The sequence below is a fragment of the Juglans microcarpa x Juglans regia genome, chromosome 8D, assembly GCF_004785595.1.
Source record: "Juglans microcarpa x Juglans regia isolate MS1-56 chromosome 8D, Jm3101_v1.0, whole genome shotgun sequence".
NCBI classification, from domain to species: domain Eukaryota; kingdom Viridiplantae; phylum Streptophyta; class Magnoliopsida; order Fagales; family Juglandaceae; genus Juglans; species Juglans microcarpa x Juglans regia.
In genome coordinates this window covers 22,134,775-22,160,097 of record NC_054608.1, presented here as the reverse complement: position 1 = coordinate 22,160,097, position 25,323 = coordinate 22,134,775, and the positions used below count along the sequence as shown (strand labels likewise).

General features: G+C 38.0%; 1 protein-coding gene and 1 long non-coding RNA gene across 2 annotated transcripts; one reads left to right on the top strand and one right to left on the bottom strand.

The window, feature by feature from the left end:
* Positions 1-9,651: 9,651 nt before the first annotated feature.
* Positions 9,652-12,583, bottom strand: LOC121243623. The gene is made up of 3 exons (XR_005936202.1): positions 12,448-12,583; positions 10,984-11,027; positions 9,652-9,838 (listed from the first exon to the last, which is right to left on the bottom strand). It is a non-coding gene; the product is annotated as an uncharacterized LOC121243623 (long non-coding RNA).
* Positions 12,584-21,077: 8,494 nt separating this feature from the next.
* Positions 21,078-22,285, top strand: LOC121242291. Its single transcript, XM_041140178.1, has 3 exons — positions 21,078-21,380; positions 21,495-21,643; positions 22,126-22,285. The coding sequence occupies exons 1-3, from the start codon at positions 21,078-21,080 to the stop codon at positions 22,283-22,285; spliced, it is 612 nt and encodes a 203-aa protein (XP_040996112.1).
* The last annotated feature ends 3,038 nt before the right edge of the window (positions 22,286-25,323 follow it).

The following is a 25,323-nucleotide window of genomic DNA, read 5'->3' as shown; positions in this document are numbered from 1 at the left end:
ATGGAACAAGCTGTGAGGCCAGTTTAGTGAGAAACCAATTGGAAGTTTGCCAACAAGAGCTGCTGGCCTGGAAGCAGAAATCAAAACAGATGGAGGGAAGGGACATCACACAGGGTCTACAAAGGATTGGTCACCTCCAAGAAACTGGCTCAGGTGATCATGTTGCCACCATGAGAATAATACAGGAGCAAGTGGTGTCCTCAATGACAGAAATGGATTTAAAGTGGCGCCAAAGAGCTAAGCAACATTGGCTCAAGCTTGGTGATAAGAACACTCACTATTTTCATATGCAGGCAAGTCAAAGAAGGACAACCAATACCATTAAAAGTATTGAGGCATCTCATGGAAGAGCTGTAACTGAGCAGACAGACATTGGAGGGGTATTCACAGGTTACTTCTCTTCACTTTTTGCAACCACAAATCCTTCTAATATTGATTCTTGTTTGCATGCTCTGGAAACCAAATTGGACATGGAGATGAATGATTCGCTAATGACCCCTTTCACTAGAGAAAATGTAACAGATGCCATTTTCAAGATGAACCCTTTAGGATCCCTTGGCCCGGATGGTTTTCCAGCTCAGTTTTATCAAAAACATTGGGAGGTGGTGGGTGAGCAAATCTGTAATTTTGCTCTCAAAGTCCTGAACCAAGGTGGCTCACTAAAAGAGTTTAATGATACTTTCATTTCTCTCATACCAAAGATTAAAAATCCCAAGAGAGTGACTAATTTCAGACCAAATAGTCTATGTAATGTTGTTTACAAAATTGTTTCAAAAACTATTGCAAACAGGCTAAAGGTCATACTGCCCAAGCTTATATCTCTCAACCAATGTACATTTGTACCCGGGAGACTTATCGTAGACAACACTATGGTAGCATACGAGATCCTACACTCCATGACATCAAGAATGAAGGGCAAAAGAGGGTTTATGGCCCTTAAACTAGACATGAACAAGGCATACGATAGGGTGGAATGGAAATTTGTGGAAGCCATTATGTCCAAGATGGGGTTCCCTATTCATTGGATTGATTTAGTTCAAACCTGCCTCAAGTCAGTTTCTTACTCAATTCTTGTGAATGGGGAGGCTCAAAAATCATTTTTACCCTCTAGAGGACTTTGGCAAAGGGACCATTTGTCCCCTTACCTATTCATATTGTGTGCAGAAGCCCTCACTGCCCTTATAAACAAAGCTGAATCCAGTGGAGTTCTGACTCCAATCCCTATTGGAAGAGGTCCCATATCTGTTAATCACCTTTTTTTCGCTAATGACAGCTTGCTTTTCTGCCAAGCTAAAGCTAAGGAACTTAGGTCTGTGCTCAATATATTGGACATCTATGAGAAGGCCTCGAGACAGGTTCTAAACAAAGACAAGTCATCTATTTTTTTCAATAAAAATACTGGCCAGGGGTCTCAACAGCATATCTTGGAGCTAGCAGGGGTGAAGTCTTCTGGCATGTTTGAAAGGTATCTGGGACTTCCTGCATGGATGGGCAGAGCAAAGGTAGCTTCATTTCATTCTCTTATTGATAGAACATGGAGTATAGTTACAAACTGGAAAAACAAGTTCCTCTCTGCAGCTGGGAAAGAAGTGCTGCTCAAAGCTGTCCTACAAGCCATTCCCACCTATGCCATGGGGATGTTTATGCTACCAGCTTCTATAACAAACAAGTTAAATCAACTACTCAGGAAGTTTTGGTGGGGATTCAATGAAGACTCTTCCAAAATCCAATGGGTTAATTGGAAACAACTAAGCTATAACAAAGATTTGGGAGGACTGGGCTTTCGAGACCTGAGAGGCTTTAATTTAGCCTTGTTATCTAAGCAAGGTTGGAGGATTTCACAAGATCCAAATTCCCTGGTGGGAAGGATTCTCAAGCAGAAGTATTTTAAATCAGTGGGGTTGCTGGAAGCTCAGCTGGGGTCAAGTCCATCATTTGCTTGGAGAGGTATCCATGCTGGTCAAAGGCTGTTAAAAGAAGGACTTGTATGGAGGGTAGGGAATGGCAAACAAGTGAAGATTTGGACTGATAAATGGATACCCTTCCCCCCCCCCCCCCATATAGAATCCAATCTACCCGAGAATTGGACTGCTGGTGTGAGTATGTTTGTGACCTTATAGATCCACAACTGCCCAGTATGTAAGCAGGAGCAAGAAACCTCGGGTCATGTTTTATGGGGATGTATTGCTGCCAAAGATGTGTGGGGCCAGGGAATGAGGAAAGTGCAAAAGCTATCTATTCAAAGTGATCTGATATTTGAAATCTAGTCAAGACTAGTAGAGATCCTCAACCTAGAGGAGCTAGATGAGGTGGCAGTCACTATGAGGGGACTATAGTCCAGAAGGAACAACACTTTCCATGGTAAGGAGTTCCAACACCCAACAGCTCTTCACCAACAGGCCAAGACAGACCTTGCATCTTACCAAGAAGCTATAACAGAGGATAGTTCAATTAAGATAATTGCACGTGCAGGGGTGCCAAAGTGGAAAAAACCTGAGGTGGGTTCTTTAAAGGTTAACTGGGATGCGGCTGTCAACTTAAAGGAAGGGAGAATTGGACTTGGAGTGTTTGTCAGAGATCATGATGGACTGGTCATGGGAAGTTTACGGGCAAACAGAAATCTTAAAGGAATCCCTTTTGATGCTGAAGCTTATGGCCTGCTTCTAGCAGCTGTTTTCTGCAAAGAAATTGGACTAACACAATTCTGCCTAGAAGGGGACTCTAAGCAAGTGGTGGATTTATTGCAAAACTACACCAGGAATTGGAGTGTGGGAGGCTGTCTAGTGGAAGATGCACTGGAGATTCTCAACTCGTTTGCAGTATCGTCTGTTACACATGCATATCGAGATGCCAATATGGCAGCACATCTCCTAGCCAACAATGCACTGGAAGGCACAGAGGATTTCTATGAATTTGAATCTTTCCTATAGTCTCTAAGGAAATGTTGTAATTGTTATTTCTTGGTTTTAGCTAGAGTTGTTGTAAGTGAAATTTATGATTAATGAGATCAGTCCTGTTATAAAAAAAAAATATAATACTATATATATATATAGTATGGTATAAAAAATATTATATATAATACACTGTATTCTATATATATAGTATATATTATAATATATACTATAAAATATAATTTTTTATATTATATATTAACTACGTATAATATACGTTATATATAATATACAATATAATATAGTATATAAAATATTATATATATAATACAATGTATTCTGTTATTAAAATATTTTCGAGAATTAAATCGTCAAACGTTTGAACGTGACTCAGGACGTTCGAACATTTCGTGTATTTAAGCCCAAAACCGAAATGGGAAATGTCATTCTCAGAACTAAACCATTATCTCTCCACCGTTGCACGCCGCCGTCAAATCGTCGCGTTTGCCGTCAAACCCCACCACAACCATCACAAAAAAGTAGGCATCCCTCTTTTGTCCTCTTACATGTTCTTTTTTTTAAGAATTAGTAGGATTTTGTGTAAACTAAACGTTAGTGGTGGCCGAATTGTCAACTCCATTTTTCGGCCGCCACGGGTTGCCATTGGCGAAATGGTCACCGTAGAAAAGTTTCTTGAAGTGTATATTTCATTTCTATGGTGGCATTTGACCACTTAGACCCGTGGTACGTGATTTTAGCCATACTGTGTCAAAACGTTCAAATGTTTCGACAGAACGTTAGAACAAATGAGGTTACAATTGCATAGCCCTTCCACGTTCAAACGTATATTTTCTATATTCGAACAATACTTTTCGATGCACTTATGTTCGAACATTTAATGTTAACGTTCGAACGTACAACTTTTTAATTTATCCGCCATTTTGCCTTTCACATTTCAGAAGTCGATAATTTACGTTTGAACGTAAAAAACATACGTGCCAACGTAAAAAAATACGTTCGAACGTAATAAACATTCTACATACGTAAAGAAACATACGTTCGAATTAAAAAACATACGTTCGAACGTAAGTTATTGAAATTTGAATGTAAAAACCATACGGTCAAACTGGAAGGCATAACGTTCGAACGCAACACATTTCAAAATTCTTATCCGTTATGCCCTTAACGTTCGAACGTGTATATTATATTATGTTCAAACATTAATATAATTTTTATCCAATAAACGTGCATCTTTAGATAAAACGTTCGAACATATTTTATATAATGTTTGAACGTTAATGTAGAGCAGTTTAAAATTAATACGAAAGAAGCATCAATAGTACTAGTAATTTTTTTCCTTTTCTATTTTCAGAATATGGCTCATCCTTTGCATACCCAGAAACGGGGGAGGGAAGGAGCCACTTCGGACACTACTTGGATCGGAGCTCGTACTGTTGTGGTGGAATGAGAGGTCCTGATCATTGAGTTCAACGAGGTCAGATGGGAGCAGACGAATCTCAGAGATGTGTTCATCAATAGAAGTTGGGGAAATATCTACACATTAAGGGAGGAGGTATATCCCTCAATGGTTCAGGAATTCTATATGGGGATGTGCTCCATGTCTGAGGACGCATCGTCTCACACCGTGACGGTACGTGATGTGTCGTTTGAGATTTCACTGGACGTGATCGCCAAGCTACTCGGGATTCATCGAGTAGTTGAGACATCGACTACAGCTAACTCTTAGACTGGTGACACAGCCGTCATTCACATATCTACATCTGCACACGGCACACTCGATGTAGATGTAGGCACTTCTACATCATCTACTAGCCCAACTGGGCTAGTAGATGATGCCAGAGTTGCAGACCAATTAGAGGCTGAGGGTACTAACGATGAGACTCGGGATGTTGATCGAGATGAGGATTTCTACATCCTCACCAGGAGAGACCACACGCAGATCGAGAGGAAGAATGCCTTCAACCAAATACATCTGCTATCTTTCTTCCACATGTTGCAGTTTATTGTTACAACAAACTTGGATCCTATGGTACATAAGACCACATTTAGTCGAACTTGGGAAAAATTTCTTATACGAGTGGCACGTGGAGATCCCATCAATTTGCCACTACGCATCTTTGAGAGGATCCATTACGTGGCGAGAATTATCTCCACAGACAACCTCCCATACAGTGTCATCATCACCCGGCTATTACTTGCTCGGAGAGTGCCACACTAGCCGGAGGAGCGGGTCATAGATCAGATGAGCCCATCGACATGAGCACGCATCGACGTAGCATTGGACAGGTGAGAGGGTATCCTCGACGTCAGCCACCCCGTGTAGCGGATCTAGCTCCTCCGACGCAGCCCAAGCCCAGTGTGGGGAGTAGTAGTCAGCAGCAGACGAGTACATCTGCGGGAGATGCACGGCCTGCTTGGGTTGATGCAATGATCTCACAGTTGATTGCACATATTGATCGACAAATCATGGCTGTAGAGGAATCTATCACCGAGATAGTCTATCGTGTAAGTATCCTCAACGATAAGGTTAATAGCTTGATTAAAGAGATACAGAGTACGAATTTCATGAACAATGCGTTCACGTGAGTGTTGTTTACGAAATTCGATCATATTTTTTATTTTGCTTTTAATATATGTAAGGAACAATATTATTTAATATATCTATTATTTTTTTAATTTCAATTCTCAATCTTTTTTAATGTTAGATTTTTCAACTTTAATACTAAACCACTGCACTTCAAATATATATAAACATGAACATATATTTATATATGTATATATAAACATGAATATATATTTATATATATAAACATAAATATATTTATACATATAAATATATAATTTTATTTTACAAAATATGTGTATATAAAATATATATTACAAGTTTTTAGACTTGTTCACAAATTATACACTATAAAAATCATATCATTTTTAAATTAGAGTCATTTAATTTAAATTTACAACTAACGTTCGAACGTTGGCGCCAAATCATTTCACGTTCGTATGTAGGTAGCCACAATGTTCGAACGTATTTACTCTCCGTTTGAACCAAAAACAAAAACAAAACAAAAAAGAAAAAATAATCCATCTATCTTTAGTGACGGTTTCCAAAAACCATCACAGAAAATGCTTTTTAGTGACGGTTTGGGGACTGTTACAATTTTCAAACCGTCACTAAAAAACAATTATGTTGTAGTGAGGAATAATTGCTATCCAAAAATAGAGATGAGACCCTGTCTCAAGCATGATACACAAATTATCATAAGTTTAGAGAGTTTGGAATGATGGGTATGCTCAAATCAGACTACAATATATTGATGGGAAAGAAAGCTAAATGAGAAGTACAAGGCAATAAGCTATATTGGACATTGAGAATTTCTACAGAAAGAACCACTTGAAGAGGGATGAAAAAGTAAATAATATTAAACCAGCAGCAAAAAACTAGTGACTAAGACAAACAAAATTTTTGCCTTAAATTGATTTCATTCAAGGAATTTGTGATCACAGTAAGCTTTTGAGATAAAGAAGAAAGTACAATAGTTTGTCTAAAAAATGAACCCATAAGGTAAGTAAATCTGATGAATGCCAATTCGGTAATCATGTCCAGGAAGTATAAAACCAACAAAAGGGAATGAATATTCTGATGCAATAACAATTCCAGAAATGATTCTTAGAACTCAAGGAGGAGATATGCGAGCAGAAACTAAAAAAAACAACTTCTGAACATGACATGGTAGCAAAAGTAGTAGAGTTTAAATTATTTATTACCTCGCACCAACTATCATTTGAAATTCTTCTTCCATGGAGCGAACCATATAGCCACGAAAATCATATTTTAGTTTGAGATTATGGTTCTGCCATGAATAAGGAGAAACAGAAGTAAATTTAATCAAGTAATAGGCATAATAGTGTTCCGAATATATATCATCAGAAAAAAATAGCACATTCTATATAAAAAATACAAATTGCAATCAAATTGTTTGCCATACATACCACATGCAAATACTAGCAATGTTTACCCAAAAATAAAAAATCATAGCTGCTGCCCAGCCACATGTATAAGACCAATTAATATACTCAAACTCCAAACTGAACTTAACATCTATAAGACCAATTAATATCTTCTGATAAAAGCCTGCAATGTGCAGAATAATATGTAACCAGAAATAGAATATTTAAAGTATGTGTCCAATGAAGTGAACCAAGTTGCTAATGAGGGAATATCTGTTCAGCAATGAACTTAAAGTGAGTTGCAAAACCCATTCAGTAGTGATATTCATTCAGACAACATTAAAAAATAGTCAAACAAGTAGTGCATTATACGTGGTAGTATAATACCCTGCCAAATCTTAAATTCAAAAGAAAACAAAACTAGAGATCCCTACAGCTATAACAATGAATCCTAACCCAAAGAGAAGAAAAGATTAGAATAAGGTTTCTCATTATCAAAACTTGGCATATTTCACAAAAAAATATTATTCTAACTTGATGCATATTAGAAACTTTATCTAATAAAGATGAAGAAAAGAGAGAGAAAGAGGCTGACCCTGGAACTAGTGTCGTACTTGCTACTCCCAACATTATATTTATAGGTTGGCTTGAATGTCAATGTCCCTTCGCAGTAGCCATTGAAAATATATCCTTTTTCAGCCTCTTGTAAGAGTTGATCTTTGCTTATGATCATCTGCATATAATTATATATAATTCAAACATTAATATTAATTTAGACAGTAAATTAATCAATTAGATTAATATACATATATACATATATAATCTTGACACAACTTAATTACTCTGTGAAGGTCTTGGTGTATCAAATTTCTTGCTAGATGTGTATCGATTCCTTGTACCCTGTAATTGAGATCTCCTAACCAGACAGTAATTGAGTTTTTAGGGAACAATAAAGCAAATCCCAAAGAACAATACAGCTAATTTACTAAAACTTCTTAAATATTGTTTGTGTATGACCCTCAAGTAGCATTAATCAAATGCTTAATAAATGTAGGATGCACGCACTTTGTTTATCTGTCTTCAAATCTATACCCTAAGATCAACTTGGAAAACCCTAATTATTAATTAAGATTCACATTCACCTATGATATTATTATTCCAAAGCAAATAATTTAAGAACAAATTAAGCTACTTACCAGAGCAATGGCATGAAATGAACGCCATTCAAATCGTTAAAATAGGGGACTATGAGGTGGCGTATGGAGGAGAGAAGAGAGAGAGAGAGAGAGAGAGAGAGACAGACAAACAGACAGACAGAGAGGGTGATAGAGGCGCTTGGGGTTTTGGGCTGTTGTTCATGGTGGCTGGTGGCTGAGCTTCCATCGTCCATGGCTGAGACAAAGAGAAGTAGTGAGGGAGAAAGGGAGATCTAGAGAAAGAGAGGAGTTCGAGAGGCGTTGTAGGTTGGCTTGCCTATTTACTGTGTTAGGAGGAGGGAGGCAGTGTGTTCGTGGCTGTTGGCAGTGTGATGGAAGCCTCACTCTCACTCAAATGTTTGTGGCGTATTGGGTGATTGAATCTAGGGTTACCTCAAGGCAACACCAAGATCCAATTGGTATGATGGTGAAAATTAAGACTAACTTGGGCTAGCACTCAATTCTCAAAAAATTAGAAAAGAAAATTCTCATTCATTCAGAATAGCATAATAATGAATTACAAGCCAAAAACTGAAATTAATAGTAGGGTTTCACTAGGATTTCGACCATCCTTGCCCCAATTACTCCCTCTAACAATCTTAATCTCAAACATAAATCAAACTCCTAAGTTTGAGGAAACAATCTTATCAAATGCCTACAATAAAAAAAGCAAACTCAAACAAATTAACAATTAGATAATCTCCCTAATTTGAAGGAGATATTCGGCCAACCCTCTAGCAACGACCCAATCCCCTAAAATCAAGAGCTTTGTCTCCTCCCCTAAATTCAAGGGATTTGCCAACCAACCCCTAAAATCAAGGAATTGGCTAACGACTTGATCCTCCTCTAGTTGACCTTGTCTTAGGCACCCAAAGACCCATCACCTGAGCCATGCATGCACCCCAATGCCACGCTCCTAGCCCTCCTAATGGCATTATGAATGGCCCTTCTTGCATCTCTATCAATCCTCCCCCTTAAAGACTGACCTTGTCCTTAAGGTCCAAATCTGGGAATTGATTCTTGAGTACCCGAACACTCTCCCATGTAGCATCCACAACTGGAAGCCCCCTCCATTGAACCAAGGCTTCGGTTCTCACTTGGCCACCATTTCTCACAAGCCTATATTCCATTATCCTCTCGGGTTGCATTGACAATCTTCCCTCTTCATCTGCCATGGGCATCTCACTCACCACCTTGGTTGGATCTCCAACCTTCCTCTTTAGCCATGAGACATGGAAAATAGGATGAATGTGGACCCCGGCCGGTAGATCTAGCTTGAAGCAAGCTATCTGCACCTCTCCAACACTTGATATGGACCAAAATACATAGCCCTCAACTTGCTCAATGTTGCCTTGGATAGTGCCTTGTGCTCTCTTGGTAGGTACTTGAGAAAGACCCACTCACCCGGTTCAAAGGTGTCACGACCCCGTCACAGGAAGGACGGAATCCCGACTTACATGCATGTTCTTTTCTTTTCTATTTTCTTTCTTTTTCTTTTTCTCACAACATTTTCTTCTCTTTCTTTTTCTAATAACATACGATCGGCATGGACATGACACACGTGCACTTTAAATTTTTCATTTAATAAAATGGAACACCTAATGGACATTTTATTCGAACATTCATTCTTAAGGGACTCTTAGAGTCCATCCCAAAATAAAATATCTATACGTAACATAACCCATCATTCGTAACATAACTGTCCTCGTTAGGGAAGGTCCTAAGCGTCTGCCTCTCCCTCTACAGTAATGCCTTGCTCCCCAGCCTTTTCATCATTACCTGGACGTTTAAAACATTTAACACAAAATGAGTCGAATACTCAGTAAGTAGTACACCATACAGTGAACATACTAGGCATCTATTATTTTCTTTTGAAACATGCATACATAAACATTTTCGCTATTCTTGACAATGCTTTCATGCATAATAGTTTAAGGAATAAGCCATACTTTCTTGCATAAACATTCTTGGGAAGTAAACCATACTTTCATGCATAAACATGCTTTTCATCTTTTCACTTTCATAGGCCATTGCACACTGTTACGCCCCGCGTGCTAGGGTTAGCGGCCTTGTGGCCACGGGTTGGAATCCCATTCTGTTAGGGTGTAGCACTGGGTGCACTACCAGATACTACTACCCGGCATTGCCATCTGCCCATTTATTCATTGGGTACCCCTTTTCATTCATTCTTGTGGCCGTTACGTATTTTCATACAATAAAGCATTCATTCATTCATAGCAGTCCTTTCAGTACTTTCTTTTCAGTCCTTTTCATTTAACAATTCATTCATGGGAAAACTTCATTTAAAGTATGAACTTAAACATCATCTTTTCATTTAAGAGTACATTCATGAAGAAACATTATTTTAAAAGCATAAGCTTAAACATCATTTTTCATGGCATCCATAAAACATCAGTTCATAGGGACATTTAACATCAGTTCATCGGGATATTTAACGTCAGTTCATCAGAACATTTTAAAACACCTTCCTCACGTCATTTAAAAGCATAAGTTCATAGGGGCATTTTAAAACTCATTTAAAGCATCACTTAAAGCATACGACATGAGACATTCATTTCCTTTTCTTTGCAATCAAAACATTTTCATCATCTTTCTTACTTCAATGCACATGCATTTTTATGAACAATATACATTTTCATGCTATACTACATATAGGAATAATCAATAAGTTTATTGAGAGAGCATGTATGGAAACCTCATGACTTAGATCCTACATGCATGCATTACCTTATACACATACACACAATTATAATCGATAGGGTGCTTAACAGAGGCTATCAAGAAAGGGTTTGTACATACTATATTCATTTACCCTTTTCTTTAGAAGAACATTTGCAATAAGAGAGAGGGACATTCTTTCATAAAGAGAACTTGGTGTAAGAAGCATGGTCATAGCTACTTACCTCGATGCTTTACAAATAGGTTCCTTGAATCTTGAAATACACTCCTATTCAATGAAATGAAATGAACACATTAAAATTCATTCCACATTAAGCCTTACTATCCGACGCTCTTATGCGCTCACTTTAAGTGCCTTCCTTAACCCATTTAGCTACATACATGGCACTAAGTCAACTCTTAGTATCCTCATTCCGACATTTAAAAAACCCATGAAAATATAAAGCTTGCTTGTTGTCCCTCTTTAAAGGCTACTATTTTCTATACAAGGGATGGGTAGGAGTCATAAGTTAAAATGTTTGGATGATAGGGATTTATTTGAAAAGGGAAAGGAATAAGAATTTATTGCAAAATCTGGAATTTTCGTCAAAGGGAGCATTTTGATAGCTTTGCAACCTCATATGGAAATAAATCTAACAAAAGACAATGCTTGCAAGAGGTTGGTTTTTGTCACTTGTTCTTCAAGGGTTCTTCCTACTAAGGTTTATCTTTGGTTAGGCAAGGAGTGAGGTTGAGCAAAAAAGGGTAAAAGGGCTAGTTTAGGCTTCCATGATGATGGAACATAATTTCAGAATTTTGCAAGGCATGGGCAGCTAGCAAGTTCTAGTATTTTCATGGCTCAAACATCCTCCACTTAACTAAAATCCTATCTATACAATTAAACAATATAAGAGTGGTAAAAAAAACTCAAGAAAGCCTTATATATGTATACATATTCTGAAAACAGTCCCAATAAAGAGATACAACTCTTGGTAATTTACGAATCCCTAAAGTAAGCTTACTAAATTAATTTAAAAGTCTTGGTGGTTTACTTAGGCCATAAATCTTAGGGAAACATGTTTAAACTATAAACTTTAACTCCATTAATTTAACACATAAATACATGACTTTAACAAGGTTAAAACATGGCTTAAACTTGATAAAACACAAGGGTGGACTACAAGTTTGCTTTGTGCAACACACGGTAGGACACTAAAACAGAACCTAGACACACACACATGGCTTCCTGTCCACATACATATATCTATACATCAACATACCAATTAATCAACACTTGAGGCTAACAAAGTTAACTTAAGAAATATACCATTTCAAATAATAGGAAACACACGGCAAAACACCCAAAACAGAGTAACCAACACACATTTTCTTCATATACATATATACACCACAACCAATTTGTCATCACTTGTGACTAACCTAGTTAAACAAGGAGTTACACCAAAACAGGGCATAACTCACAGTTGGAACCATAAAACAGAAAACACACACACACGGCTGGAACACCGAAACAGAGCAAAGCATATCTCACAAAACATCTTCATTCCTCTATTTGGCTACCACCCAACTAGAGCCATTAATAGAGGGAACAAATGAGAATTAAACCTAGAAATTACTACACAAAAATCAATTCACACAATATTCCGAAAAACCCCAATTCGCCAGAAGATTCGTGGAAGGTGTGTTACCTGGTTGGGTCTCTTTTGAAGCCACGAAGTACACGGCAACAAGAAGAGAAAGGAAAATCTGAAATCTCAAAGCTGGACACAAACAGGAAATTTCTTAAACAAAACCCTAGACTAAACACATAAATCTAAGAGTCCAAACCAGAGATTAAAGCCAAAGAAACCACTTACAAGGTCGATTTCCTTGAAGGTCTACGGTGGAAAATCTTAGATTTACGAAATGAGAGAGATCGGCTTGAGGGAAGAGAGGTATCACGCGGCTTCAGTGAAACCGAAGGATTTCTTGTGTGAAGAAGGAGACTGGTTTTCTCTTTTCTTTTGTATGCCTTGAGACCGATGGATAAGAGGAGGAGGAAGAAGTCCAATAGCTTGTTGAGGAAGCCGGCGTGTAGGAGAAGGAAGGAGATTTAATTGGCTTCCCAAACTTATCCCATAAGATAGGAGATAAATAAAAAAAGAGTTTGGACCATTTCTTGAGTAAATAAAATTAAAGGGTTTAAAAGAAATATTGCGAAGTCATAAAAATCACACCCTTAAATTATTTCATAACCCACCTAAAAATAAAAGCACACCTATCTTTAAAATAGATTAGTAAAATATTGAAATGATAAAATTCTTTATCTCAAAATATTTAGCTTAAAAATATTTTTAATAGATGACGTAAGGACCTATGTAGTAGGAATCGGGTATTACAAAAGGACTCCATACTCCTCCCCTTGTCAAAGTGCTTCTTCATTTGGTCTTGAGCACTTGCCAAATTCTTCTTGAGTTCCTTCAAGACTTCATCCCATTCTCTAAGCTCCATATCCACCAACTCATTTAGTGAACTCCCCACTTCATAGGCTACAAGCACCGGTGGTGGCCTCCAATAAAGTGCCTCAATTGGTGTCATCTTAATAGACCAGTAGTATGATGTGTTGTACCAAAATTCAGCCCATGCCAAATGCTCCTCCCACTTCTTCGGGTATTGGTGCACAAAGCACCTAAGGTATTGCTCAAGAGTCCGGTTGGTCACCTCCGTTTGGCCATCTATTTGGGGCTAATAGGTTGAACTTTGTGCCAACTCCATCCCATGCATATTGAAGTACTCTCTACAAAAATTGCTCATGAATACATGGTCTCTATCGGTCACTATGCTTCTCGACATCCCATGAAGCTTCATCACTTGATCCACATAAAGTTTAGCAATGGTCTTGGCCTTTTGGGGAGGAGGAAAGAAAAATAATAGAGGAAAGAAAGAATAGAGAGAGTATCGGGCCGGGAAAGAAAGAAATAAGGGGGAAAAGACGAGTGTTAAAAGTCTATTTCCGGCACTTTTTAATGCTAATAAGTATTAATTCGCCGCATATGACTTTTACGGCTGTAATAATCACTGCAAAAACTATTATTGTGGTGATTTTCATATTCGACGTAAATAAGATGCCGCTACAGTCACCGTATTTTGTTAAGACGACATAAATCGCCGCTATTTCTCTAAAAGTCGCCACAACAAGTGATCTCCCTCAGCATTTCCCAATTCAAGAAAAAAATCAACGGCGAAATGGAAATCGCCGCAAATAAAGACTATTTAATTGTATATTTAACCTAGAGAACTGCTACCTCAATAGAAAGATTCTACAAAAATAAACTCACATACTAACATAACTTTATATGATACGCTAGATTGATTTTATAATAAAAGTAACTTTATAATCTAACGTACCACATCAATTTATGAGTTTATTTTTGTGAAATTCTTTTGTGACTAAAACATTTCTCTTTAACATATTGGTCATCACCTGTACTTGTCGTATTTAGCATTTTAGCCTTATCATAATACGCTTTTAATTCTGTTTTGAAGCTTAACGAAACTACAAGGAGAGATTTGGCATAGATGAACCATCAAGTAATCTTGAGAGACGATGGAAGAGGAATGGTAATCCCTATGAAAAACGCAGTATATGTGAAACAGTTGACAACAATTTTAGTTGTTACAACGTACTTGGGATTAATGAACCAACCAACGAAGAAAGAAGCAAATGCGAGTACGATGGCCATATTCAGAAAATGGGAGGCTGTAGGAAAATTTGAGTGAACTTGCACGTAGACAAGTGTTACATCGATAGCTGTTGTAAAGCAGGAAGGAAGGATAATTTTAGCCCAGTCCATGTTGTTGCATTCAGGACCTTCAGGTTCAACCACCATGCACCAAGCCAATAGCTGGTGGCCGAACTCCTGCTTCTATGTCAATGACTGGATCAGTAGAAGGTTGCGATGGCCATGGAATTAGCGTTAGATTCAATTTAGCGAAAACTCGGAGGAAATATGCCATACGTACTGCCATTGATGAATAATGATTTTCCATTCACATTACATATAAAGATATATATATATATATATAATAGGGCCGTGGGTTAACAAAATTTCCACCAAACAAATAATGCAAAGAGGTCATCCAATAAACTATTGGACACAATGACAGAAAAAAATGCAAAGACTGCTAAAGGCAACCATCATTCTCAGTATTATTTTAGTATTTGGACATTAACCTTATCAAAAATAATAATATTGTCCAAGTCATGTGTGATGGATCGAATTTGGTAGAAATTTCATGGGTCAACAATAAAAAAAATGCAATAAATACATTAGCTTTAGGGATAGTAATACGTGACACAATTCGTGAATCTAACAAGAACTTAGCGGATTTGAGTTTTATGTTAACGGATTCTGGTCAAAACAAGTTGACCAATTAAGACATGATTTATAAACTTGAAATTCCGTTTGACATAAATTAACAAAAATAAATAAATCGACATGTGGCTCTCAAATTAAGACACGACGTGTGGATCTCATAGACTTGTTCGACATTTCCGTTTTGATCAGGTGTCAATATGTCCAACTACCTCCTGATTTGATCTTGGTTTCAAAAATCTTCATGTAACAAAATTATATGAATTCCGTCCCTTAATTAATATGGTCACACTTCAGCCCACATCATGCATAGATTGCTCCATAACTAGGTCAGTTGTAATCAACCTGAGCCAAGCCGGTCATTGGCTTGCCGAGCTCGGCTCAACTCTAAAAACCCGAGCTTGAGCTCAAGATTTTTATTTGATCTTCGTTTAAGCTCGACTCGGTAAGCTAAACTCCCAACTCGATCTCGTCCAAAAACTGAACTCGAGTTGTTTACTTTTTTTATTTTTTGAATAAGATTTAATAATTAATAAGCTAGATAAATAAAAAAATCTAATATTGAATTTGTACAACTAACAAAAACCTCTTTTGAATTATAAAATTTTAAAAATTTATAAATAATTAATATGTAACTAGTTGATATTTATCCATAATAACAATAATATGCATGCATAAATTATTAATACATACGCATAATATGATAGCATATATCTATTTCATATATGGTTCTCACATACTAGTATATGAAATTATTAAATCTTATCGACTAATTATTGTACAACTTATAAAATATAGCTATGAAGCATATTCAATATATAAGCAGAAGTAATTAGGTTACATATTATATATTTAATTATAAAAGTGCTATGCTTATATTATTAGCTAATACGTGTGTGTGTGTGTGTAATATACATAGGTGTATCTATATATCTATCAATATATGAATGAACTTTAATCAAGTCGAGCTAACGAGTTGACTCGAGCATAAAAGAACGCGCCATAACAGGCCTTAGTTGAGTCCAGTTTAGTTGGGTATGTGTTATTTACTAATCAAGCAGATATTTGCTTTCACGGTCGAGATATTTTTTTTCACGAATTGAGTTTGATTCAATTTTAACTGGGCGAGTAATGAGCGGGCAATCAAACAAACTGGTTTATTTACAGCCCTACAAAGAAGATCACGTTTTAATTAAAATCATCCCAATATAAAAAGAAGAAAACTACTAGAGACACAAAGAGACCCCACAAAATAATCTCACAAACTAACATAGCCCTACCATGTCATCTTTTTTTATTTTCAATTTCTCCCCCAGCCCCACGTCTCTCCTCTATTCCCAACAAAGCCATGCACCTCATGTCTCCTTGCATTCCCAAACCCTCAAACCCCATTGACCCTGTACCGTCTCGCCACCACCGCCACCGCCACCGCCACCGCCAATTTCCATATAATTTGCATTTCTCAGTAAATTATAATGGTCTAAAGGTTGATGCTTTCTGGATTGTTTGATCCGTTGTTTAGCTATCCAGAAAGGTGTGGGTAAGTAAGACAAATAAGCTAAAAGACTTAAAATGGGTTTTGCCAAGCGGTCTTTTTTTTTTTCTTTCCTGGGTCCCCAATCAATTAAATATGGAAGGTTTGGAAAAGCCTACAATTTTCGTACCGTCTCTACAACCATATCTTTCTGATTCAATATTACTAATTGTGGAGCCACCATTTTCAAAGCTAGTTTGAAGCAAAGAATTTCACACAATCCACAAATCTCAAAGGCTATGTTTGGTTACTAGATAAACCGTTTCAAGGAACCAAACACCGAGCTGAGCTGCATCCTAAAATTAAACCCAGTGGGTTTTACACTGTACATAGATGTAACCCTTCCCTGCCAAATGTCAGAGATTCGTGACTTGTGTTTTTTTGAAGGGCGATGCTACAGTTACCACTCATATTTACCGTTTTGTCTTACCGTTCTATGTGGCATGCCATGTGTTAAAAAGAAAAAAAAAAAAAAAAAAAAAAAAAAAAAAAAAAAAAACCTGGTCTCCCTCCCAACATCCCCCTCCTCTGCTCCTCATTTCTTCTTCAGACAAACCCATTCTGCCCACCAAAGAGAATCCAGTTCTCATTTCTTCTTCAAGCCAAGCCTCCATTTTTGTCTTCAAGCCTCCAGTTTCAGAACCCATTCTGTTGCCTCCCTCAAACAGCCTCCATCCCAGTTCGAGATATATTTGTAGGGATATTATGATCCCCTGCTCTATCTCTCTCTCTGTTAAAACAAGTAAAACAAAGGGAATTTTTTTGTTGATCCCACACTGGAATTGGAACTGGAACTTTTTTTTTTTTTTATCAGGTTTTTTTGACAAAGGGATTCTCATTCCTAGCCTCTTTTATTATAACCAATATAACCAAACTATCTCGAGGGGAGCAACCTTGCAGTCTAGCCTTCAATCTCTCTAATGCCTACATCAAAACGAGGACTAATAACGCCACATTTGTTTAGCCTTCCATTACTCAAACTCTCCAATGTAACCATGCTTCTGCATAACAAGGAGGAATTTGATTATCACTTTTGAGGATGGCCTGATCATGACCTGAAGAAATTTGAAATGGGTTCCGGTTGGCTTGAAGACGAAGCTTGAAGACGAAGGAGCTCAATATTTTTTAATTTGAGATGGGTTCCTCTGGCTTGAAGACGAAGCTGACGAAGATGAAATTTGAAATGGGTTTGGGTTCCGGTTGTTTTGAAGACGAAGGAGGTTCTAATTTATTTAGACGAAGGAAGTTTACTTTTTTATTTTTTAAAGGCATACAACGAGGCATGCCACGTAAAGCGGGATACTCCGAGCGGTGAGCGTAGCATTATTCTTTTTTGAAAGCTTTTTTTTTTCCATCCGTTGACTCCTACCTGCATCTCTGCCTCTCTCTCTTTCATGTCTTCTTCTTCCCCTAGCCGTTTGTGACCAAATTTAGTTGCCCTAAAAATCACCATGCAATCTCCATTTTACTCTGCTACAGCTTCACGCGAAGAACTCATTAGTTGGAATCGCCAACACCCAATTTAAATCTAGAAGCAATCGGGCAAGAAGGGATTACTCTGATCATCCCCCACAATCGATAGCTTCAACGGAAGATAAGGTGTAACGGTTGGGCCACTATGTCAATGGAAATTTTCCCACCACCAACCTCAAACTCAGCCTGCAACCCTCATGCTCCAACAGTGTGTTTGGTTAGCCTTTTGTCGTCTAAACCGCTGCATCCCTCTGTCGCTTCTGCAATCGGCGTGGTAATTGAACATGAATCTTTTCTCTGCATGATTTTGGTCAAACTAATCCTCTGCCCTCTACACTCAACTTTATTTCTGTCTGGCACAAACTTTATTTCCAATCTCTCAAGTCTGGTACTCTAACCTTGATAGTGTGAGCACCCCCTGCAAGCATTGACTGTGCCCCCCCTTTGTTTTTTTTTTTTTTTCAATTTTCTATTTATAACTCCACCATGCCGAAATCAAGATACTCCACCACCATCTTACTACGGAAGCAGAGGTCCTCCACGGTCAAGCTTCACAACCGAAGTCTTACCATCAAGAGATCAACAATCACGACTCCGAGGACGCGCTCTTACCGGGTAAGCAACCATCTCAACTCAATCTTGTCTAATTTCACCTTCAATGTTTCATACGAAAAAATTGGCAAACACATGTAGTGCATTTCTGTTAACTGAAATTGTTTTTGCTCATAATGTTGGTGCATTGACTATGGAGCAATTAAATTTGTTATTTGTAGCGGTTACTTGTACTAAAGGTTTCTGATTGATTCCCATAATTTTTTGGGTATATTTTACAGAATTTAATTTGAGACCTGCAATTTCTCTTATTTATGACCTGCAATTTCTCTTGCCAGTAATATGGCTTAAATAATAGCAATTTGCATGGTTTCTACAGTACTGTTTACAGAATTCTTTCTTGCTAATTGTTATCTGATTCTTTTTTGATAATTGATTCTAAAAATTTACTTTCGTAATTGCTATGTATAACTTGCAGCCATACTTTCTACGCTCATTCGGTAGCTCCTTGTACAAGGTATTAAACTCATCAGTACAAATACATTATAAATTTATTATTCGCATGTAGGCCTCGATTCCTTCTATGATATATTACATGCATTTGACTTATAAACAAAAGGAACATATTACATGCATTTAATTAGTCAACTTAAATGTTTGTGCTGAATGCATGCACCATTCTATGATGCATAGCAATACGTAATAATATGGATTTAAGTGCATTGTCTATTGCATGGTCTATTTTTTGTATTGTCATTATTGCCCATTAGTCACATACCATGGATGACATTGAGGTTCTACGTGATCGTGACCTGTGGGCTGGTGGGTACGAGGAGATGCTGGTTGACATGTTATACAAAGAAACATTGGAGAGTAAATTGGTGGGGTCCAAAATTACAAACCGTGACACAGTCCAACTTGCCACGCGCCTCAATGCGGTTGGTATTAAGCCAGTTGATTCATCACAAGTGAAAGGAAAAATCGCCCGATCTTAAGAAGACACAACACCAGTTTACAGATTTAATGGGCCAAACAGGCATGGGTTGGAACCCCGTCACAAAAATTGTTATTGCTACAGAAGAACATTGGGCAAATGCGATCCAAGTAACCTTCCTCTTCTTTTGGTGTAATTATTGTATTTTTACTTTATTGCATTATCTAATCAATGTATGGCCAATTATTTGATTATATGCTTTTTAATTTTATATGAGGCAACTTGTTTAATTATTTTTACCATTTCTTAGGTCCGATCCCAATGGAAAAAGTTCAAGACCAACGGTTGTGCCAACTACGATGTCCTCTACACGATTCTTGGTCAGGCGGTCGCAACAGGGGTGTTGCATTATGCCTTAACGCAGGAAACCCGCTCTAGAGAGGCGGAGCAACGACTGGAGGATGAATTGAGGGCCCGAGGTCTCAAGGTCCCGTTTTGGATGACATCAAGATGATTTGGATGACATCGAGATGACTCCCTCGACTCAAGGAGGCGTGCCGCTCCAAAGGAATCCTCGTAGGTGACACAGGGACACAGCCAGGCTATCAATCTCATCAGAGCTTAATGCTACCTTGCAAACAATTGCCACCACTTCTAATGCACGAGCATATTTGGATGCAAAGATGTTTGAAATATGCAGTTCTAAGCGCAGTAGAGACGAGGGTTTGAATAGTGGGTCTGATGCAGAATATAGCAGTGTTGCACAGTGTATGAAGTTTTTAGATGACATCACCCTTCCCCTACCTATGGACGTTCATCTTTGTGCAGCAAAAGCTTTTGTGGATCCTCATATCATGACTGACTTCCAGAACATGACTCTAGCGCTAAGATTAAAGTGGGCCTAGTCACTATGCTAACCACACATGGTGCTCAAATTTGTTTATTTTCATCTGCCACTTTATTTTATCTATAACTTTAAGAGTTGTATCGACTTCTAACAATCTTATTCTGTGTGGGCTAATTTAAGTTCAAACATTGGCTTGGTTTTAATAAAAGTACTAGCTAAGTCCATAATTTTTTGAATTCCTTTTATTCCTAGTATTACAAATACTTATATGAAGTCAGATTTAATGTTTGCGTCGACATTATTTTTAAAACCACAGCATGGACAATGATAGCTGGTGGAATGAGGACGTAAACACTGAGGAGAACGAGGCGAGCGAGGAGGGTTCTAGTAGTAACGCATCAAATACATTTGACGAAAATAGATGGGAAGACCGGGATGCATGGAGAACAAGTAACGATGATATGCACGAAGAGGCGACTCTTCTAAGCATGATCATGTAGGATCAGCAATCCCGTGCCCAACCTCCTATGCCTAGGCCACAACATAACATTAGCTTGCGTGGAAGGGAGTACATCATCGCAGTCCTAAATGGACATCCTGATAACTGTTAGGAGATGTTCTGAATGGAGGTATATGCATTTTGGGCCTTAAGCGATCGATTACATAGAGATGTGGCCTTGTGTGATTCGTCACGAGAGGTCACCGTTGAGGAAGCCTTAGGAATGTTTTGCTACACCATCGGACATGGTGCAGTTCAACAAAATGGAGCTAACCTATTTCAACATTCGGTTGAAACTGTAAATCAACATGTGTACAATGTAATGCGTGCATTATGTGGCCTATCACGCCATGTCATTAAACCAAGTCAGACAACGGGGGTCATGCCTTATATTGAAGGAAATCTCAGACATTATCCATGGTTCAAGGTAAATTATGATATATATTATTTGCTTTCGTATAGCAAAATGCACTCTACAAACCCGGTAATGTTTGCAAAATATGATTTTAGGATTTATGCAAATTTAAAACAAAATTTGCAGATATGTCATGGTGCAATGGAAGGTATCATGATTGACAGAGCTGTGCCGGCTTCCGTAGCTAACGCATATATAAATCGGTATCACCGGGTTGCCCAGAATGTCTTATGTGTCTGTGATTTTGATATGAAAGTCACATTCGTATATGCCAGGTGGGAGGGTACAACCCATGATACTTGTGTTTTAATCGATGTGTTAAGGCGTCTGGGGAACAATTTTCCATGGCTTCAAGACGATAATTTTACACATTATTTAATTTGTACCATACAATTATATACCATATTTATAAAGATTAATGTTCTACTAAATTCGCAAGTAATTATTATTTGGTGGATCCTGCATTCCCCTGCACAGAGGGATTTATGCTGTTGTATCCAAGGGTGAGGTATCAAATATCAGAACGTCATGGTAGCCGAACTTTCCAAGGGTATAAAGATCTATTTAATTATCGGCATTCATCCCTTCAGAATGTCATTGAACGAACTCTCGGTGTCTTGAAGAAGTGTTTTTGAATTTTAAAATTAATGCCCCCATACCTTCAAACTCGGCAACGATATCTTATTATTGCATGTTGTACAATACATAACTTCATCCGCATGGTTACACCTAATGATCAGGATTTTGTGGCATATAGCAATCCCAATGATTATCTAGATATGAATGCGGATGAGAACACCAGTGAAGAACCGCATGTTCCTGATATGTCGACCGCATCGGCACATGCGATGGCTATAACTAGAAATGTTATTGCACTACCTCTGTGGATGCATACTACTAGGCAACAAGGAAACTAATTGCTAGCATTAGGTGTTGCACGAACATATCGTTATGTCAGTATCAAACAATAGATTGTAAATTGTGGTAACTTATTGTGTTTTGAAATGCACCCATTCTTGCATTGTAATTATGAACTGCTCTTCGCCCGAGCTTCAGCTCGAAAATGGCTCTTGGAAACCAAGTCAGAGGGTTCGCTCGAGTTTCACTCGAGGTAAAACTCGAACAAACCCCTCACAGAGAGTTCGCTCGAGATTAGCTCAAGTTGAAGTTCAAGCGAACTCGAGCGTGTGGGGTTTGCTCCACCTTCAACTCGAAAAATGGCATTTGTTCAACATGATCCATAGAGTTTGCTCGACCTTCACCTCGAGAGCTCAAGTGAACTCTCTGTGTGACGTCCCCAAATTCAGCTTGGGATCGGACGGACATTTGAAGCGTCGAGACATGAAACACAAGGTTACCTACCCCTGTTCATGACATATAAGATGCAATGTTCCTAACATGCATCTAGCATTAAGCAATATTTGTAGCGGATAATTTTTTTCTTTAACAATACTATGCACCAAACTGAAATATCTCAAATACTTAAAGCGTAATCCATTCATACTTAACAAAATAAACATCCACGATTACAGTACGGGTCTCAGAAGACTGTAATCTCAAAACATGGGAGACCAGACTCCATATTTACATTACCAAAATATACTATTGGGCCAATTAGTCTAGTAACTCTCGTAACTCAACGACGAGGCCAGAATACTGTCCAAAAAACTAACAATGGTAGTTGCAAGCTCCGCGTCGCGTCTACAGCATCTAGTCAACCTCCTCTAGTCTACCAGTGTCTGTTCCCTGCTCTGATTCTGACACATCGCCTATAATTCGAGGGGGATGGTAGTTGGAACTACCACAATGAGATTTGATTACAAATCTCAGCAAGTTAATAGGAAATTTGCACACAGGTTAATGATGCATACATGGCAATAAAGGCATGAATGCACAAATCAAATCAATAGTAAACATAACATAACCTAACATAACGTGACTTGACATAACATGGTATGAACTGACATAACTTGAACTGAAACTGAAACTTAACTTGACGTGACATAAACTTGAAACTTGACATGAACGTAAACGTGAACATAACATAACGTGAAACATGACTTGAACATGAAATATATGAACTTGGAATCCTATTCAATAGACTTGATTAATAAAGTGGTCTTACGGGTGCTACATGGGTCCCCTTGAGCCGTGTGTCCCTATCAATTACTACATCACAACACAGCTGTCTATACCAGCTGTGAGTGCTTTAATACGTACTGCACAGTTGTTGTAGCCCTACGTATTCTACGTGTCACAATTAATGTGTCTCACATAGTGTATGCTCCACATGTGACGCCTGCAAATTTGCTTGGGATCAGATGGACATCCGAAGCGTCGAGACATGCAACACAAGGTTACCTGCTCTCGTTCAAGACATATAAGATGCAATATTCCTGACATGCATCTAGCATTATGCAATATTCTCAGCGGATAATTTTTTTTTTTTTAGCAATACTATGCACCAAACTTATAATATCCTAAATAGTTAAAACATAAACCATGCATACTTAAACAATCCACGATTATAGCACGGGTCTCAGAAGACTGTAATCTCAAAAACAACGGAAACCTGACTCCATAATTACAATGCCAAAAAACACCATTGGGCTAGTTCGTTGAGTAACTCGCATAACTCAACTAACGATATCAGAATACTATCCAAATACCTAACTATGAAGGCTGCAAGCTCCGTATTGCATCTAGTCAACTTCCTCCAATCTGCTAGTGTCTGCTCCCTACTATGATCCTGACACATCGCCTGCCATTCAGGAGAATGGTAGTTGGGACTACCACAGTGAGATTTCATTACAAATCTCAGCAAGTTAACAGGAAACTTCCACACAGGTTAATGATGCATGCATGACAGTAAAAGCATGAATGCATAATCAAAGTCATAAGTAAGCATAGCATAACTTGACATATAACATGGCATAAATGACATAGCTTGAACTGAAACTAAAACATAGTTTGACGTGACATGGCATGTACGTGAACTTAAAACATAACATGGACTAGCAACATAGCATGAACGTGAACTTGAAACATAACATGGACTTGAAATATAGCATGAACATGAACATATATAATTTGAACATGAACTTGAACATAACATGACCCTAAGCACAACATAACATAAACGTGAACTTGAAACATAACGTGAACGTGAACATGACATAACATGAACATGAACATGAACATAACATGACCCTAAGCACAACATAACATAAACGTGAACTTGAAACATAACGTGAACGTGAACATGACATAACATGAACATGAACTTGAACATAACATGACATAAACATAAACTTGAAACATATTCTTGTCTCATTGGGTCACCATGATTGAGTAATCTTATCAAATGGGGTTACCATGATTGCGTATTCTTATCTCATGGGGTTACCATGATTGACATAAACTTGAAACTTGACATGAACGTAAACTTGAACATAACATAACGTGAAACATGACTTGAACGTGAAATACATGAACTTGAAATCCTATTCAATGGACTTAATTAGTAAGTGACCATACGGGTGCTACACGGGTCCACTTGAGCCGTGTGTCCCTGCTGATTACCGCATCACAACACTGGTGTCTATACCAGCTATGAGTATGTTAATACGAACTCAACAGTTGTTGTGGCCCTATGAATTGTTCGTGCCACACTTGTTGTGGACACATGTAACATAAAGTGTGGCTCCATCGGCGTTAGTGTCTGGCGCGCTCCAGTGACCAACTAGTTAGGCCCCATTCGCAACCTGTTAACTGTACTTCGTCAACCCAGAAAATTTCACACCTATTTAGACACTCCAGCGTGAACAAAGGAGTTCCACTAGGATATTGCCCTATCCTAGCGCTTAGGGTTGTGATTGACATAAATAACTTAACTGGCATATATGACATTTCGTAATGTGGCATGATATGAACGTGACATAAAAGACAGAAGTCC

What these genes read in the sequence shown, in the direction of transcription:
- LOC121242291 (XM_041140178.1), top strand. Translation starts at nt 21,078, where the DNA reads ATGGAGGTATATGCATTTTGGGCCTTAAGCGATCGATTACATAGAGAT. An exon ending in GACATTATCCATGGTTCAAG is followed by an intron (nt 21,381 to 21,494) that starts GTAAATTATGAT and finishes CAAAATTTGCAG; the next exon opens with ATATGTCATGGTGCAATGGA. An exon ending in GTCACATTCGTATATGCCAG is followed by an intron (nt 21,644 to 22,125) that starts GTGGGAGGGTAC and finishes TGTGGCATATAG; the next exon opens with CAATCCCAATGATTATCTAG.